The 20,950-nt window shown below is 36.6% G+C and overlaps 1 protein-coding gene across 1 annotated transcript; it reads left to right on the forward strand.

Moving 5' to 3' along the window:
- The first annotated feature begins 317 nt into the window (after nt 1-317).
- Nucleotides 318-2,388, forward strand: LOC140883040 (uncharacterized). The gene is made up of 3 exons (XM_073289337.1): nt 318-698; nt 1,283-1,647; nt 1,794-2,388. Exons 1-3 carry the CDS (start codon nt 572-574, stop codon nt 2,205-2,207), a joined length of 906 nt encoding a protein of 301 aa, XP_073145438.1. The 5' UTR covers nt 318-571; the 3' UTR covers nt 2,208-2,388.
- The last annotated feature ends 18,562 nt before the right edge of the window (nt 2,389-20,950 follow it).

Raw genomic sequence — 20,950 nt, forward strand, 5'->3', positions numbered from 1 at the left:
TTAAAATACCGAGTTTCTTCTTTGCCTTATGTCATTTATGAAGTTATTGTTTCCGAATCAGTTTAATGAAAAGTTCTTAGTTTTATTTCCAAAAAAAAAATCAGACCTATTTGCGGACCAATTTTGTATTATTATTTTTTTTTCAAGTTTTTGGATAAAAAAGGATTGTATACATTATCGATAATAAACGAAAATCTATAAAAAAAAAAATTCAAAAAAAAGAAAAGAAAGGGTAAATTAGTAACTTCACATACATAATTGGAAAGAATCGACTTGTTATATTCCCCCTCGAAGCTCTTCTTCCCATACATCTCTGATCTCTCTCTCTCTCCTCTCTCTTTTTCTTGCGCATAGTTTTCTGTAAATTTCAGCTCTGATTCGGCACAGTAATGGGTTTGAGCCCTCGTTACTCTTACTCTTCCCACATCACCATTATCCTCAACACCACTTACTTTCGTCACAAGTCTTAAATTTGTTTTTCGGAATTCGCACTTCTTTCTCCGAGCAAGAAATTCAGTGTTTCTTTGAATTTTACAGCTAAAAAATCCCATCTTTTTAGTAAGAAAAAAACATGGAGAGTGGCGGGGTTTATGATGATTCCCGCGTGGCTAATGTTTTGCTGAGGAATGAAATGATCCCTTGCACTTCTGATGTTCTTGATTCTCTCTGGGTTCCGAATTCTTCCCACCCTTTTCATGGTAATTTGATTTTCAAGTGAAAAAAGAGACAACTTTGGATTTTTTTTTGTGTTCGTTCTTCATGGGGTTTTCTTGGTTTCTTGCTTTGATCTTTTGCTATGTTCGTACGGATTTTTTTCCCTCTTATGTATACTCTGTAATTTGCTGGTGTTCGCCCCAATGCTTGGCTAAAATGGTGTGTAAATGTTTGTTTATTGGACCTGATTTTCTTTGATTAACGATCTAAAGAGATCCCATTTTTCGTGATTTGGATTTGGATTTGTTTTTGTTCACTCTATTCGTGAATCTTTTTTTTTTCTCTGCCGTGTTGAGTGTCCCAAATTTCAAAATCTTGGATGCTTTTGGTGGTGTCCCTTGCAGTGGAAAAAGGGGACTTTTTGGAAACCAGTCAGTCTCTTGCTTTATTTGATGCCTTTAACCCTTTGATTTCTTGTGTTGGTGTTGTGGTAAAGTGACTTTTGATTTGAAAATTTCCCCTCAACTCTGCGTATGTAGAATCCAATGAATTTAGGAGATTGACCGACCCATCTTCTAAATTCCAAGTAAAAACTATTGTGATAAGATTTCGGTTTTGCTTGTTTTAGGATCTACTTCAATGATGAACTTCGAAGATATAAGAGCTGAAAACATTGTTACCGAGGATGAGAATCAAGATTCTGACGAATGCTTCCGCCAACCGGAGAAAAAGAGGCGGCTTTCGCCGGAACAAGTCCGGCTTCTTGAGCAGAGTTTCGAGGTTGAAAACAAGCTTGAACCAGAGAGGAAGGTTCAGCTGGCTAAAGATCTTGGTCTGCAGCCAAGACAAGTCGCTATATGGTACCAAAATCGACGAGCCCGGTGCAAAACCAAGCATCTCGAGAAGGAATTCGACATTTTGAAAGCAAGCTATGACAGATTGAAGGCAGATTGTGACTCCCTTTACCAAGAAAACGAGAACTTAAGAAACGAGGTATCGTAATAACATTCAAGCACGTTCTTGATTCATATTGGCTATGCATCATTATGTATAATCGTTACCTCGTTTATCGAACTAAATGGTGACTCGATTGTTATGACTCAATTGTTTCTCACAAGATTTCCTTTTGGTTACCACAGGTTCGATTGCTGAGTGAGAAGTCTAGGAAGAAGCCCAAGAAAGAACCATATGATCATCCCACTGTTCCATCAAATGCCGAACCAAAGAAGCCGCTGATCCTCACTACAAATGCTGCTGCATCAAACGTAACCCCGGAAGCCGCTAGCTCCGCGAAGAGCGACGTTTTCGATTCGGACAGCCCCGATGGAAACCATTCGGCGGCAATGTTGGAGCCAGCGGATTCTTCCCACGTCTTTTTCGAGACGGAACATTCCGATTTCTCTCAAGACGAAGATGACAGCCTGGGCAGAGGGATGCCGTCTGCTTCATGCTTCCCAAAACTTGAAACCGAATGGTGTGATGATTTGCAGCCAAATTCTTGCAATTTGGGGTTCCCTATTCAAGATCAAGGGACTTGGTTCTGGTCATATTGAGCTCAAATTTGGTACATTTTGAATGGGATTTAGGCAAAAACCATATGTTAGTGTGTTCTGTGGATGTTTTTGTAAAATATGTGTAGAATCAATAATAAATATTTTAGGTACTCTCCAAGACCATATGGGGTATTTGGAGCCTATAGAGCTTATGTCTTTTGCCCACTTTTGATGGAAGAAATCAATGTTTTCTCTGGTAGAATGTTATGCATAGCCAAAAAAAAGTAAAAAAAAATATCCATTCAATTCGCGATCAATATATATTTGTGGGGTACGGTTTTGTGGTTTTGGACGTGGATTTGACGGTAAAAGATGTATGACGAGGTATAAATCAATATGTATAGATTATAATATGTATATTTAACAAAAAAATATTAGTTTTATTTAGATTAGTACTTTATAAAATATTTTGGTAAAAGTCTTTTTTTATTTATATAAAAGATTTTAAAGTGTGTTTCAAGAACAAAAATGTGTTTCTATGAAGTTTTAATTTCTAAAACATAAAAAAAACACCTCTATTTAGAAAAAAAAAATTACTTAAAAAAACCAACATCATTTTAAAGAACTTGTTCGTGAAACTTAATCTCCACAATTTCCCTATGCTTAACAGAGGATGTTTTTGTAAGTCGGTCTCATGAATTTTTATCCGTAAGACGGATCAATTTTATTTATTTTTATAATAAAAAATAATTTTTTTATGGATATATTAGATAGGATATTTTCACCGAATTAAATTGTTAGACTGTTTTGCCAGAGTTTTTATATACTTAATATCGTTTTTCTTGGAAAATTCAATTCATCTTTGTGTTTTTTTATAATTGCATGTGATTAATATAGATGATAATGTTGAACCAAATAGAATTGATTTGCGTAAAATAGGATCAAAATACGGTAGTGTCAGTGGTGCACGAAAGTCGAAATTGAATACATTTTTTTTTTTGTAGTGATAAAATAAAATTATTATAGTGAAAGAAAAAACTTCCGCAAGAATTAAATATTAAATTACTTTAAAAAATCGAAATTATTTCTATGATGGTTCCCATTTTAGCTCCCTCGCCTCGGAGAATGTAAACAAAAGCTTTACGACCCCGCGTTATTATTCAAGTATATATCCTTTGTCTCTGGTATATAGATTATATTTGTTTTTCATTCATCCAGAGGGTATACAATCAAGTAGTATATATATACTTTAGTACTATATTTCTGTCATTGATTACGTCACAAAAATTCATATGAAACAGTTTGTATAATTTCGTATGATAGATCTTCGATTCGATTTGATAAATAAAAAAATATTTTTTTTATATCAAAACTATTTTTATTTACTTCAAAAGTATCCGTTTTTGTAGTATTTTATGCAAAAATATTGTGTAACATGTTGAGTTGAGTGGAAAAACATATTATAGTTTTATGTCCAAACTATATTGCATATAGTTTTACTATCTTATTAAGACTGAGAGCTTTAAAAAAACTATTTTGGTGTCTTGGTTTGGATTTTTTTAATTCAAAAATACCACTTCACTCACCCATGTTATTTATATTATTTTCAATTTACACTTTTTTTTTATTTTTCACCCCTTTTCAATTATATTCATGTATTACGTCGCACACACATTGGATGTGCCTCAATTGCTAATAGTTAATTATTCATGAACTTATTCCATAAATAATAATTAATAAGCAGCAGCCAAAGATAAAAATTTGAAGTCTCACTATCCATTATCTTTTATAACAATCATATACATTCAACAAAATAATCAATTTCGAAGAGAGATCAAAAGTTTTTGCAAAAAAAAAAAAAAAAAAAACCTCCACTATTCTAAGAAAATCAAACTCGCTATCACTCGATTTATATCTATTGTCTGTTCCAGGATATTTTTCGATAGTTAGCTGAATAATTTTTGTGATCCATCAAAAGTTGTAATTGCCGAAAATAGTTTTTTCAAGTTGAAGTTGCTCGAAATTTATATCCGGTCAATATGTTATAAAAAAGATTAAATAATTTGGCTATGATATTGATTAAGAAAAAATTGGTTGAGAACACTGATTTTGCAATCAATATTTTCGCTTCCAAAACTGCGAGTTGAGAAATATTCAATTGATTATGTATTGATTCAAAACATGAATTTTATATTTTATTTGGATAGCCTTAGATTTATTAATATTTGTTTATGACATTATTTTAGATTATATATTATGTCTCTCTCTTATTTTTAGAATCCGTGTTAATCTATCATTTATCTATACTATACTATTATATAAAGGTTGAGAACCTTTAAATAACTGTTTTTTGACATACCAAAAATATCTTACAATTTTATTTTTTTAATCCACAATTTTCTCCATTTTTTCCTTCTACCTTTTTGAATATATTATATTCCCAATAAATAATTTTTAACTATTAAATAATATATTATTTCATAAATAAAAAATCATAAAATATCATATATTATATTGTACACACATTATAATTGTGTGTACTTCTATCGCTAGTATCAATAAATAAATATATCAATATTAAGCTTTAAGTGCATCAATTCATTGTGCTCGCCTCCATCGGCTAGCCTTTCAAAACTCAAATTCTACACTGATCAGACTAAATCGAAATACATTAACACTTTTAATAATTTATTTGTATGATTGATGTTTTAATGATATTCTTAGTGTGTGTATATATAAAATTTAGTAATTAAGTAAATTGTTGATATATAAATGATTATCCCCCCAAAAATATTGATATTTCATATTTCCCAATTTTAAATATATATATATATATATATATATATATATATATAAGCTTATAAAATCTGGAAATATCAAATATCAAATATCAAGGATTTTTTGGGGGATAATCATTTATATGTCAAGAATTTACTTAAATTCTTTATTTTTTAGGATTATAAATGGTTATATTCAAATCATGCTTCTTTGATGGCTTCTAGAAGATTGAAAAAGATGTGGTGGATAATATACAACAGCTATAATAAATAAATAATAAATTAATTAAAAAATAATACAATGACGTGGTACAATTCAAAATCCTACAAATAATATAATAAAAATAGGGGGAGGGTGGAGGTTATTCGCCAAATTAATTTTTTATTCATGGGGTTACTTCAACTTTGTGCCATATTCAAAGACTTTTTGGCTCAATCAGATGATGACTTTTGCTTCTCAGCGATTAAACCACTCCTTCCATCTCAAATTTATAAATTTCTCACATAAATTAAAACAATTGTTAAAAAACAAATTTAACAAACAAATGTGTTATTTATCCTTATGTAATTCATTTAAAAATTTATTGTACAAATGTGTTATTTATCCTTATGTAATTCATTTAAAAATTTATTACAGTTTTTTAAGATTAAGAATGATATATTAGTTAAAAAAATTACCAATTAAATGTAAAAAATTAAAATATATATTTGAGAAAAAAACTCATATAATTGAGAAGGATACAGTATTTTTCAATAAATTATTTGTTTTGAGACTCGTGTGAAAAACCGAAAAGATATATAACGTTTTGTATGAAATTAACGATCTTTTAGAACTTTATATTTTAAAATAATCCAGCGTAAAATCAGTGTCAAATGTACAAATGGATTTTAAAAAAATATAGCATTGTAAATTACCTTTAATTTAAGGATTTATTTGTATTCAAAGTCGTCGTAAAATATTGAAAAACACACTTCATCATATGAAACTTAAATAGTGTCAAATTTTAATTTTATAAAAAAATTCACGACTTTCCCTTATTATTACGAATTTTTTGGACATACGCACATGTTGCGGCTAGAAACTCAAATAATATTAAGCTGAATGTATAGAAATAATATTTTATTCTCGAGGGAAAACTGCAAATTTGGTCATGTATGTTTGTCACTTTGCGATTTTGGTCCTCTATGTTTTCATATTTCAGTTTTAGTCCTACATGTTCTGATTTTTAGCAATTTTGGTTATTTTTATTCGAAAATGCTTACGTGACACTGTAGATGTCAGCTCCACATTAGCACTGAATCGGTGCCACGTCAGCGCCACGTCGGAAAAAGGACTAAAATTGCAAAAAAAAAAATATAGCGGACTAAAATTGAAATTTGAAAATATAAAGGACTGAAATCGCAAAGTGACAAACATACCGGACCAAAAAAGCAATTTTTTCTATTCTCGATCATCTTTTCTAAATTCATACACCATTGAAATATCATTTTCCAAATTCAAACAACAAGGTTGAGTAAGAAAGTATGGAACTTCGAGTAAGATTCTACAATTTCTTGCTTGGGAATTCTCAACTCATTGTTCGCCATTGTGTTTAACGTTGATTTTTTAGCCGCAACACGAACATATATTCAAAAAATCACGTTAACCTGAGTAAATAGTGCAATTCTTATAAAATATCGAGAACTTAAATCCTATTTAATTTTCATAAAAGTGAACACACACATTTTCAATATTCACAGGGTTTTGGTAAAAACATGCAACTCTTTAATTTAGCACATGGTTTTTATTTCATGAATATTTCACTGTGATGATAATTACAATCTGTTATTTTCTTCTTGTCTTAATAAGCCCTTTTGATAAATTGTCGGCTTGTATATTATATTTTAAAATTAATACTATAGTCAAATTTATGTTATGCTTTATTGATTTTTAATATTTTCAAAGGAGTCATTTTCTAACATGAAAATATTTCCAATTAAGTAGGGACACATGCAAAATATTTTAGTATTTAAAATAGATTTTAAATGGTTAATTAATTATATCTCAAGACACGAGTAGATAAACTTAATTTATGGTACATTTTAAGGTTCTCATCATTTAATATTTAATAAAAAAAATTGATAAGAATATCATTTACGTTGAAAATTAAAGGAGATGGAAGCAATGCAAGTACATGAGCCAAGTATAGGGATCCATGTGGCCATTTGAGATGGGACTTGAGGAGATAGTCTCTTCGACCTCATCTGAAGCACGTACCTAGATATATTGACGGTTTGGTATGACTAATAAATCGATTTATGTTATCATTATTCGAGATATCTCAAAAGATCAAATGTTTTTTTTAAAAAAAAGAAAACACCGTTGAAAGCTGGGGTTATGCAGACCCCTACCTGTATATAAACATAAATAAGCAATACAAGGAAATCATAAAGGATGAGGGGATTAGGCCAAGACCTTCTTAAAAGGTCACACAATATAAAAGTCACATCCAAACAACTAGGGTATCAAACCAAGACAACCCTAGGAACTGAGTGAAAATAAACAAAATATCAGTGACAACTAACAAATCATAAGCAGAAGTCATCCTGCGCAGCAAAAGGACAGCAAAATTCACGACTCTAGCTAGGAAAAATCCAAACAGACACTGAGACGCGAATGTAGCGCTTTCAACATCCTGATCTGGACTAGAAGGTGAAAGCTAGGCTATAAATATATCCCGAAAGTCACGATCAGCTGCAGAGTCAACGAACAAAATAGAAGATATTCTGTGGCATAAATATCATTAATAGAAAAACTAATACATACAATAATAACCAATGTATAATTGATTATCTACCGTGGGTACATATCCGACTTATTGAATGTAGTAGATGGAACTCTTGTCTTGTTTAGTGATGATGGTTGTAATGTAAACTGACACCACGTTGGAAGATACCCGAGCACGCGAAATCGTTAAGGAAATTTTTTTGATTACATCCGAATAACCAACTTTTGGTATGTCGACAAAGTTTTTCTTTTCAAATTCAAAAATTACTCTGTAATCAAAATATTTTATATTTTTTTATACGAACGACATGTATCACGTGTGTCGACGGTCGAATCCATCTTATGCCTATACATATTTAAAAATATTATAATCTAAATATAAGGCACGTGAAAACAAAATGGTGCTTCAACAAATTAAATAATAAAAACAAAAAAAATTGGGGCAATGGAATTGCTTTCCGTCCTCCATCGAATCAGTGACACCAAATCAAATTCCATAAAATGTTAAAACGACATAAAAAGTTAAAGATGTGATGAGTTCGATCTGCGCCACGTGTCGGACCTGCATATGGCTCGGGATCCACCGTACACGTGTCGGCCTAAGATTCGGCCTTCGCCAAATTATCGCACGCAACTCGGCAGAAGCTTACACCGCTCGTCTTGGGCCCACTCAGGGCCCATCGACACCGACTGGGCCTTCGACGTGTCTGGCATCCTACGGAGTTAGAATACAATGGGCCGGGCCCACCCGTCGCTTACTTTGTCAGAGATAAGAACAATTTTTAGCGGAATTGAGTGATGAAGCTCTACTTTCCTCAGGGCCCAAATGAAATTGGGCCTATGTTTGGAAAGGACCCCATTCTATTTGTTGATTTGTCGTTTTGCTGAGTTTTATCATCTACCAAACAACGCGGAAAACGACCATAAACAATGAAATTTTAATTTATTTTATATAATAATATATATAGATAGAATCTATTATCTACTTTAAATTTGTAGTGCAAATTAAGAGTCATCAACATGTAGTATGTGGTTTTTTCTGTAATTTAAAATATTTGAGTTATATTATTATCATAAGTTATAATTTTTGGAAAACGATGGATTTTAGATCTCACATGTTTATTATAACATCAAGGTAATTTCAAAATAAGGAGGACATGAATGGATTTTTGTTGTATTATTTTTAAATTAAAGTTGTAAAAATTTGAACGTGATGTTGACATAATATTCCATAAATTTTACAGAAAATAACTTTTAAAATTGGAATAAGACTAGGGGCCATAATGGTCCGACCCCACTTAAAAAATTATGATGGAAATGAATGTTATAAAATTGTTTAGGGCCGAAAATATTTTGTAGGGATTGGCGGTACTTTATAATTTTTTATTAAAAAAATAAAAATAAAGCATGCAGATTCCTTATCATTTATTTTTTTAAAGTATATATACATACACATATATAACAGTAATCAAATTGAAAAGCTATGGATCTTCTGAAAAATCGACCACCTTATTCTTGCTTGAAACGTGTACAAGAGAGAAATCTAAAATATGTTTATGGTATTTTATGTATTATTCGTCGTGCTTCGAGGACCATAATCGTATATAAATCACTTAAGTAGTTTTCAATCCATCACAAAAGATACCATCATCAAATGTATGGATCGTTTCCACTTAAAACATGAGAATTATGTATTTGGAGATGATCTTTTAAATATTTGTTGCGGTTTTGTGAGACCTAATACAATAACATGGATAGTATAAGATCAAAATTCAAATGTTTGATATTTTACTAAATATCACAACTATCTGTGAGTGCGTAACTCAAATTTTATAAATCTTATACGAGATAGTTAATTAATTGCAAACAATTGTAAGAAAAATGACTATATTTGTAAAATTTCATTCACATCAAGTAAATCATACCTTTATCACATGAGCTAAGTGTGACGCCTCATTCAATCCATATACATTGTCATCACGAGTCATGAGATGAAATTAAATTAATGAAAAAATGAGATCAACTTGAAATGAATACAAATTCGTGACTAATCCTATTTTCATCTATTGAACAAACGATACCTACCGTATAAGATGAATAGAGATATAATTTATTTATTTTAGATAAGAGGGATATAATTTATGGTATCAAGTTTTTCCATTTGTGCAACAACCATCATGCCCACATGCTGTGATTCCTGTGGAACATTTGGACACTGTTTCCTCGTATCTCGTGAATGGATGTCGGATTTCGTGGGGGCACAGGACCAATGGTGGTTAATGAAAAATCCAGCGATTTAGTACTTTGTTGAGGAAACTATTTCCCGATTCATGCTCCTTGTCGTTGGGGAAGGCCCAATTCAGATCCGTATATTTGATATTTTTTTATCTCCTCAAATATTTTGAGGTTTTCGATTATATCTAAACGTTTCCAAATTTGTTCGAGTTGATCATTTCGTCAATTTCATTGTTAAAATTTAATAAGGGAGAGAACATGTTTAGTTTCGAATGTTTGACACATTAATTTTTCGATTTGATTTCAAATGTTTCGGTGTTCTCCATTTAGTCCTAAACAATTTACAAATATTGACCAATTTTAGGAACATGACTAACACATATTATTTTTACTGTTAATTGTAACTATTAAACGTCATTTTCACAGTAAAATTTTTGTTAAAAGATTGAAGCTTTTGTCAGCTGTAGTGGACCTATGGTAGGATGCGTCCTGCTATACCCAAACCTGCCTTACACTCTACTATGAGTAAGGACTAATTTGTGGTTTTGTAAAGATCATATCGGTCAAAATTTGTAAACTTTTAGAGTTAAATCAGGAAAATCGAAATATTTTGAACCAAACTAAGAAGCCAAATATCTAGGATTGAACCGGATGCCACTAAGAGACTTGTAGAAAAAACTATGGCATTTACATGTTATGTACAGTCACAAATTGTAGTTAATTAACATGTAAACAATCACAAATTGTAGTTAGTGTTATTTGTCGTTAACATAAATCTTGATATTCTTATTTGAGTTATTTATTATAATGATACAATCTAGTTAGGCATGTTTCAATGCCCTGTTAATGTCAAATTAATAGAGTGATTTAAGAGAAACGTAAGTTCGAATCCAATATATATATATATAGTTTTGATATTATGGGCAACCATCATGGGCATCTACATGGGCAACAGCTGACGTGGCACCTTGTACATCCAATCAGTGATTGCCACCGTCAGCTGTTGCCCATGTAGGTGCCCATGATGGTTGCCCATAATATCAAAACTATATATATATATATATATATATATATATATATATATATAGTTTCTTTCAAGTGCCTACCTATCATGCCCACTACCATGCCCATCAATGATGTGACACTATTCTATTGGACCTACAATTTATCACATCTTTATCACATCCAATAGAATAGTGTCACATCATTGGTGGGCATGGTAGTGGGCATGATATGTGGGTACTTGAAAGAAACTCTATATATATATATATATATATATATATATATATATATATATATATATATATATATATAAGAGTTTTTTTATGGTGCCCAACACTATATGCCCACTTAATGTCCATCATGTACAAGTCAACTCATCTATTGTACATGGTGGGTAAAGCCGTCAATTTGGGTTAGGCCCGCCGGATCGGCCCGGCCCGCCACACAATTTAAGTGGGTTGGGTTGACATTTTTTCAACCCAACAAAAGGTGGGCCTAGATGGGCCAACCCGCCAAGGCCCGTCGCGGGCCTTGAGGATTAATAATTTATTTTTATTTTTATTATGATATATGTATTTTTTTAATAAAAATTATGAATTTTTTTTTGTATTAATTACTTTATATAAAATTTACACACATAAAATCAATAATTTAAATTTTTATTAATATATTTCTATTAATATTTATTTATGAAATGATATTTATAATTAATTATAATTTTATTATTTATTTTTATTTGTCGTGAGCCAACCCACGGGCCGGCCTGCCTAACCCACAACCCATCTTGGGTTGGGTTGGGTTGAGGATTTTCGGCCCGCCATTGACCCGCCAAAAGGTGGGTTTTTGGTGGGCCGGCCCGCCCCGCCATGGGTTGGCCTGTTTGACAGCTCTAATGGTGGGCATGAAGTGGGCATATAGTGTTGGGCACCATAAAATAACTCTATTATATAATGATATAAATATATAACAAACATTTGGTCTTTAGATTTTACATATAAATACAATACAACTGTAATGTTTCCTTAATAGATAAAATTTATAAAACTTTTATGTATGATAGTGTACTGAAGAATGCATGCTTTCATTATTCTCAATGTCAGAAATTTTGGTTGATGTTTTATATCGACTATTTAAATTAAAGTTTTAAGTATTTCTGTAAAAACGAGTGTATCTAAGAATGTAGCATTTTAATTATCATTAAAATATCATTGGTTTACTTTATAAACTCTAACGGGACCATATTAATTAAATTTTAGGTTGCAAATTTTATGTCGTGTATAATTTTATTAATTATTTAAAGTATCATTCAATCATTTTTGCTAAAATAGTTACTAAAAATATTTTTTCTTTTATCAATTTAAGATGTTCGGAGTAAAGTTTTCTTTTTCTACTACACATATATATACTATTTGTACCCCATCCGATAACACATATACTCCACTTATTTGATAAAATTTTCATAGAAAATAGAACATATATATGTAATATAATATGGAGTAGGATATATAACATCATATATAAATGTTATGATCAAACTATTATCACCAAAAAAAACTTCAGTAATTATAAGCAAATACAACTTTATTTCCTTATACTTTTGATTGCAAAGTCTCATTCTAAGCTACAACTGTGATGTTGTAATTGGAATCTTCAAGATTTGAATCGAATCTAAAATTTTGAATATCAACTCTGAAGACAATAAAATTATTAATTTTTTTTTCTCCGGACTAGATGAGGGCTTTTCAAAAATAAATATATGACGTGCATGTAAACTCAATTATGCTGAAAACAAATAATTATTTTTAAAAAGGTCAACAAGCATCCAATCCGGAACAGAAATCGGTCCAATTCACCACCCTAGAACCGGGCCGGTAATTCTGAAGAATCCGATTCAATTGGACCGTGGTAAAACCTTGGAACTGGAATCATTAATTTGGAAGCCGATATTGGACCAGTTCATGAGGAACCTTTAAACATGCCTACAAGGTCATCAGTCCTACTAGTAATTCTCTCACCAAAGTGTGATTCATCAAATACACACACACAAACAAATTATTCGTCGTACACTGGTATACAGATGATACATGGGCGCTAGCCAAATTTATTTTTTAAAAAGTTTTTTTGAGATGTTCGCACGAAAGTCTTGAAATGTATTTAATGTTAATGTGGCATTTCAAAAGATATTCGTAGAATATTTGAAAAATATTTAATGATGATGTAATATTGCACGAGATGTTCGTGTGAACATATCAAACAAATATTTAAAAAAATAATAAAGTTGGGCGACAGCTCGTGTATACGGTAAAAAAAGATTATATATATATAATATCAATTTTACGTAGTGTTTGACATTTGGTAATTTACATTCACATGCACATTCTTTACACCTTTTGTTTTTGACATTCGTTTTTGATGATGTCGGAATTTTACCTCGGGTTCGGTCTGGTAGAATGGATCCTCCAACTCCTTTATGAAGCAGGTCGGGTCGGGTACCACCAAGTTCTGCGCAAGCAACAACTAGGTCAAGGGGCGCCGAAAGTGTTTTTGGCGTGACCCCTCCGATGACTAAGTCAGTGTCTTGAAGGCAGAGGGTATGATTAATGCGAAAACGAGAGTATGGGTGCGTGAATAATGAGAGTGAATGTGTGATGAATAGTGAATAGTTAGTAATGAATGAACACAACCATAACAGTACCTGTATTTATAGGAAAAAGTAGAGTAAGTTACCTAGTCGAATTATAACATGTCCTGGAGTAGGACTCTTCACTCATTGGACCACCTTCAAGTTTATCCCTACCTCGTTAATATCTGGAGATGGTCAAACTTATCCTCAATGCATATAACTCCCAGACTTAGAAAAGCCTGTCCAGCCCATTGGGCCCAGCTCAGGTCAGCCCATTAAATAAGAGCCCAGGTCAGGTCAAGCCCTAACAGGTATAAAACTGGGCTGGATCTTTCCTAATAATAATAATTTAATAATTGGGCCAACCCTCATAAACCCATAATGAACGAGTTCGGGTTAAAATAATTTCACGGAATATCAATAGTACCTCCCTAACTGGTTTAAAAGAAGAATGAGTTTAGACCAATAATGCAGTCCTGATCCCGAACTACACATGTTTCATTTGGAAAACCCAGAATGGAATCCACGTTGTGTTTATTTTGAACGGTTCAGATCAGGATCCGCGTGATGTGCTTTCTACGAACGGCCCAGATGTCTTAGGATGGTTCACCTTCCAAAGCTGAGAAGGCCCTGACTTGTCCCGTCCCGAGCCGTAGATCGAGATAACAAATCAACGGCCGAGATCAATTCATTACTCCTATAAATAGGTCAGTAAAAAATTTTGTTTTTTACCTTTTACTCTTGTACTGTTACGCTGCCAAGATTTTGAGAGCTCGCCCGACCCGAACTACTTGCTCCCGACCTGTGTGCTTTCGTACCGAGCTACACCACTGCAGCCCTTCCATCTGTAAGTTTTATCTCTTTCGTGTAGGTTAGCTTAATGTCTTCCCCAGATGAAACTTCCCTTAGGTAAATAGTAGATTTTATGGAAGCACCCAGTTCCCCTCAAAACAACCCCGATCCATCTGACTCTGATAACCCAAGCTCAGAATTGGATTTATCTGAAACCCGAGAGGAAAAATTGAAGCGATTACATAGACTTAGGTCGGATGAGGCCCGATTAACTGCTAAGGGTAAACAATGGTTTGAAATATTAGCCTCCCACCTAAGTCCTGACTCGGGTCCTAGTATTAGAGAGAGATCGGGTATGCCAGCGGGTTATGAGCTTTTAATCCCAGGTCGAAAGGACTGGCTCACAAGCCTCCCCTTGACTTTCTAAGTTTTAGCCTAGATCAGGTAAAAATGGGCTTGAGATTTCCTCTCCCGAGCTGTGTGTCACAACTCTGTCAATATTTTTGCATCTGTCCGAGTCAGTTGTCCCCGAACTCCTTTAGTTCGATCTTATCATTAGCTGTCCTATTCTGTTTTTTTAGAATTCCTTTAGACTTGGGAAATTTCATCTATTTCCTACAAATTAAGAAACCGCCCTGGGACGTTTATATATTTCCATGCGACCCGAATACCCCTTTTTGAATGGTAAGCCTACCTCACACAAGGGTTGGACAAACATGTATTTTTTTTTGTTAAACCTAACCAGTCCTGGGAATGCCGGTCCAATTGGGCTATGAATTTCACAACTCCTGAACCCCCAGCTCTACCCTCTCATGACTTCACCAACTTTGTCAACACCATGTCCGCGCAAAACCTTTAATATTGAAAGCCTGATTGAGGATGATCTGCTCCGTCATTACGGCTTCAGTGGGAAGGGAGTAGAGATCCAAGGGGATGTAGGTAGTACCCATGTACCCGTGCTATCCTTATATTAGACTGATTTAACCTGTGCCTTTTATTTACTGTATTTTTTATTTGTTTAGACGACAGGATCATATCTGCCGCTATGCCTGCAAACTTCAGAGCTGCTTTGAAGAATTTGAAGAGGAAGAAACCCGAGGATGCGGAGGCTAGCTCGAAACCCGAGCCCGAAACCACTGCGCAATCCAAGAAAAAATCTTCTAAGTCCAAAGAACAAGGACCTCTTGTACCTCCCGAGCTGTCGCCCCAGCCATCAACTTTGCCCCCCCCCCCCCCCCCCCCCCGAGCTCATGGAAAAGGCCCGATAGAGAAGTTTGAGTCTCTATCGGACGCGTGCCTCGTGGTATGGCCTTCCAGTCCGGGACACCAGATATGTCTTTTTTCTCACAGCCCGACCCCCAAGGGTGCCTGGGCATAATGCAGAACTTGATTTCCCGATCTGACTTGAAAATCCTACAAGCGGTGCCAAACTTGGAAGCTGGACAGAACTTTGCTCTGGCATCCCTGCAGGAATGTTGCTATTTTTCAATTTTTTCTTGCATACCGAGCTAGCATTTACCCTTGTATATTTTTGTAGGCTCTAGCTTGGGGAGGGGAGATCACCAGCCGAGCTTTTAAAGCCCAGGAGGAACACACCATGAACCAGGAGGCCTTCGTAGCTCGGATTTCTGAACTCACACGGAAATCTTGTGAAATGAAGAAAGATTATGAGGAAGAGCGGGTCGGGATGAAGGCAAAAGTTGAGTCAAGCCGTACTGCTCTAGAGACTGCCAACACCAAAATTGCTGAGCTAGAGGTGGAGAAGATCGAGTTGGAGAGCAAAGTGCGGGCCCTGACCACAGAGCTTGAGGCTGCCAAGGAGGTCGGGAAGCAAGAGTTCCTGAATTCCGCGGACTTTGCTAACTCGGTGGCGGAGAAGGCGGCTACCTTCTTTGATAAGGGCTTTAAAGGGTGTTTAGCCCAGTTCCGGGCTAATGGATACTCCGAGGCCGAGTACCCCGCCACTTTCCTGGACTGTACCAAGGCTCTTGATGACATGCCTGATGAAGATTCGGAGGAGGCCGAGCCAGAGAAAACATCTGATGCCGACCCGAACTCCAGGCCCCAAGATGCCTATGCCCCTTAGTTATTCTCTGTTTATGTTATGAATAGTGTTTAAAAAACATGATCCGTATGAGACCCTGCGAGGTCATTTAATTTTTTTTGTTGCCCAGGTCGGGCTGATACATTGCTTTGTTGTTTTGTGAATGTTTTTGCCCAGCTCGGGTTTTTTATATGTGCCCAGAATGGCCAGGTGAGTCACCATAACTTATCAAGTTTAATTATTTGAAGACCTGACCTACCTGTGCCCGGACCAGCTTAGACAGGAATTCATTAAGTGCCACTCATTAAAGGCCCGACCTATATACACCCGGACTGGCCGAATAACAAAAGGCCATAAAATTCATTGTAAATTTGTAAGGTCCCGACCTAGATACACCCGGATTGGTCAAATAACAAAAGGCCATAAAATTCATTGTAAATTTGTAAGGTCCCGACCTAGATACACCCGGACTGGCCAAATAACAAAAGGCCACAAAATTGTTGTAAATTTGTAAGGGTCCGGGTGCAGTCCTGGAGATCGAACCCCCTTTGGATTTTTTACCATCCGTGGGTTGTTTAACCAGTCCTGCCTGATCATTTAATAAAACTGATGAATTTGATATGACAGACCTGCTTGGTTTTTGAATTCCACTGATGTGGGCCACTGATGTGGACTTTGAGTGTCAGACCTGCCTGGACTTTGAATTCCACTGATATGGGCCACAGAGTTGGACTTTGAGTGCCAGACCTGTCTGGACTTTGAATTCCACTGATGTGGTGTAGTAGCCCGTACCCTAATTGAGTAATTAAAGGGTTAATGCTAATTAAATAAATTGGGTATCGAACGGATCGGAAGCTCCGATCAGGATCGGAAGCTCCGATGAGCGATCGGAGGCACCGATGATATTACGTCATCCATGACGTGTGGTTGGATCGGAAGGTCCGATCAGGATCGGAAGCTCCGATCACCCCTATCCGAAGACAACAAGTGATATTTTGACATGTGGCAGATCAGGATCTTCGAAAGCTCCGATGGCAGGATCGGACATTCCGATCGAGGTTTGGAAGTTTCGATCGAGGATCGGAGGCTCCGATCGTTGTCTATAAATAGAAGGCCGAGAATTCACTTTCAATTGCCAATTCCGGATTTTCTCTCTACTCTAGTCGTATTCGAGTTGTTCTAGCCTTCCTAGGCTTGACCCGGGAGTCGTCGAGGCGTTCGGAAGTCATAGCAGAGTTGTGCCCAAGTTTTGGTGGCATCGACATCAAAGGGCTAACGACGGACGAAGGTATAGTTTTTGCTTCCTATAAATATTTAGGAGTATGCAATAGCTTAGTTAAGGCTTTTAGAGCACTATAATGATAATAGTATCATCTGACAGTGTAGAGCAGACTATAAGCGTGGACCTAGAGTTGGTAGAGCTTGCATTGATACTGTTCGAGATATCCTGACTGAGTATGCATGTATTATGTGACTACGTGGTTTATATGTCATTGATTTATGCTGCATTCATTTGCATACTGAGCCATCTCCTTTGAGATGTCTGTTAGTAGGATTTTTCCCTATCCTGTTAGTGGTTGGACTTCCATCGATTTGGGTCCGGCATATCCACTGGTATTATAGTATGGGAGCCACCTCCTGAAGCGACGACACAACGTGCTACATACCAGGGCCCGGTCTATCTCTGTTATCTGATCCTTGACCTCGAGTTTATAAGGAGTTCACTTAGCATGCATGTATACTCATACTCTCGTACTGAGCGTTTTATGCTCACGTCTCATACTCTGTGTTTCTGGACACCCTATTCCATGGGGCAGGTTTGCGATTGGATGAGGCGGGTGGATCCAAGAGGGGCTAGGCAGTGGTTGGTCAGCTGGAGCTTCGCCTAGGTTTTATTTATGTTGTCATTGGATTGATACAGCTATTCGATTTGGTTGTATTATATTTGGGTATTTACAGATTCCTTGCCTTGGGATTGTAATTTTAGTAATGTTTTTCGCAATTTATTCTGATATCTGTTTATTAAGTTAATTGCATGTCTAAGTTCTGTTTAGTAGGTGATCCGGGTAAGGGTCACTACATTTATGGTATCAGAGCATGCAAAGTATTCTTAGGATTTAGATTCTACATAAAGATAACCGTTAGGTTAATTTTGTAGATGGCAGATCGTGACGACCAGAGTTCTCATGGCAGTATTGGTGGGCGTTGGGGTGATGCCGACCGGGAGCCTCGTCGGGAACGCCGCCATCATCATCGAGATGATGACCGTTTCAGTGTTCGTCGATTCTTACAGATGGCACCTAAGCCCTTGGTTGGAGGTGAGTCTCCGGAGGATGCGGAGAACTGGTTAGACCGCATGGAGACGACTTTTCAGACTTTCCAATGCACCGAGGAGCAGAAGATGGAGACACTGGGTTATCTTCTGGATGGACGTGCGCGCAGGTGGTTGAGGTTTACTTCTGCACCTTTTGTTGCGGCGAGAGGAGTGGCCACCTGGGCTGAGTTCCGCACAGCTTTTCAGAAACTGTATTTTCCTCCTGCACTCCGTCAGTCGAAGGCGGGCAAGCTACTGAGTCTGCGACAGGGAGCCATGTCTATTGATGAGTATCAGCAGAAGTTCTTTGATCTGCTATCCTATTGCCCCGAGATTGCCGACAGCTCCGAGATGAAGTATAATCTGTTCCTTCAGGGCCTTAACCCTGAGATCCATGACCGTGTGGCGGTTGGTGACGACATGTCCTACGAGGGTTTGGTGAGCCGTTGTCACCAGGCGGAGGACAGCATTCGACGGAACAGGTCTTTCTCTCAGTCGAGACCTACTAGTTCTTTGGGTCCCCGTGCCCAATCTTTTAAGAAGTCTGGATCTACTTCTTCCTCTGGTTCTGGAGGTGTTGTCCGTTTCGGAAAGAAGGACAAGTGTGATCACTGTGGGAAGATCCATCCATCCGACAAGTGCCGTAGAGCTTCTGGAGCTTGTTTTCATAGCGGCGAGGTGGGTCATATCCGGAGGGATTGTCCACTATCTGGGGGAGGCGGTTTTGGTTCTGGTTCAGGATCTGGTTCTCAGGCCACTGTTCAGCAGAGGTCGCAGGGACAGCCTGCTGGGAGTTCTCATTTGAGGCCATGAGCTTCTGGCCAGGTGTTTGCCTTGAGGCATGATCAGGCAGTGGAGGAGAATGAGAAAGTCATCGCATGTACATTTCTGCTTTATGGTATACCTGCTCTTGTACTTATTGACACTGGTGCATCTCATTCCTTCATTTTTGCACGTTTTGTTAAGAGGCATAAGTTACCATGCATTGCACTAGATGTAGTGATGTCTGTTTCTACTCCGACGGGCCAATCTGCTTTGGCTAAGCATCTAGTGATGGGTTGCTCTTTAGAGTTCGAGTGGAACATTCTGTTAGCGAATCTCATGGTTCTTGCGATGGATGACTTTGATTGCATTCTGGGAATAGATATGTTGACTACCTATCGAGCTTCAGTGGACTGCTATCAGAGATTAATACGCTTTCATCCGGAAGGGAGTGAGAGCTAGTTTTTCTATGGAGAGGGAGCGCGACCCCCGATGCCTTTGGTATCAGCTTTGCGAGCCTGTCAAGCTCTAGAGTTTGGCGGGGAAGGCTACCTTATCTATGCAGTTGATTTGTTCGCTGAGAGTATTGGGATAGAGAGTATTCCTGTTGTGGATGAATTTTCCGATGTATTTCCCGATGAGATTCCGGGTTTTCCTCCTGTTAGGGAAGTCGAGTTTGGCATAGAGTTGATGCCGGGTACTTCACCTATTTCTCGAGCACCGTATCGTCTGGCTCCATCAGAGATGCGTGAGTTGAAGAATCAGCTACATGATCTTTTGGACAAGGGGTACATTCGTCCTAGTGTATCTCCTTGGGGAGCTCCTGTTCTTTTTGTAAAGAAGAAGGATGGGTCTATGCGGTTGTGCATTGACTATCGGCAGCTGAATCGAGTTACTGTGAAGAACAAGTATCCTTTGCCTCGTATTGATGACTTGTTTGATCAGCTGCAGGGCACTTCAGTTTACTCCAAGATTGACTTGAGATCTAGGTATCATCAGTTGAGAGTCCGAGATCAGGACGTAGCCAAGACTGCATTCCGTACTCGCTATGGGCATTACGAGTTTCTAGTGATGCCATTTGGCTTGACTAATGCGCCGGCTTTATTCATGGATCTGATGAACCGTGTCTTTAGGGAGTATTTGGACAAGTTTGTCGTGGTCTTCATTGACGACATCTTGGTGTATTCGCGTAATATGGAAGAGCACGTTTCTCACTTGCGATTGGTACTGCAGACTCTTCGGGATGAGCAGTTATACGCCAAGCTGAGCAAGTGTGAGTTCTGGATGGATCGAGTGGTCTTTATTGGCCATATCATATCCAGGGAGGGGATTTCTGTTGATTCAAGCAAGATTGAGGCGGTGCTTAATTGGTCGCGTTCGACGACAGTTGCTGAGATCCGTAGTTTTCTGGGTCTAGCAGGGTATTATCGTCGCTTCATTCTGAACTTCTCTCAGTTATCTCGACCTTTGACGCAACTTATCCGCAA

The sequence above is a fragment of the Henckelia pumila genome, chromosome 2, assembly GCF_033568475.1.
Source record: "Henckelia pumila isolate YLH828 chromosome 2, ASM3356847v2, whole genome shotgun sequence".
In the NCBI taxonomy this organism is placed as follows: Eukaryota; Viridiplantae; Streptophyta; class Magnoliopsida; order Lamiales; family Gesneriaceae; genus Henckelia; species Henckelia pumila.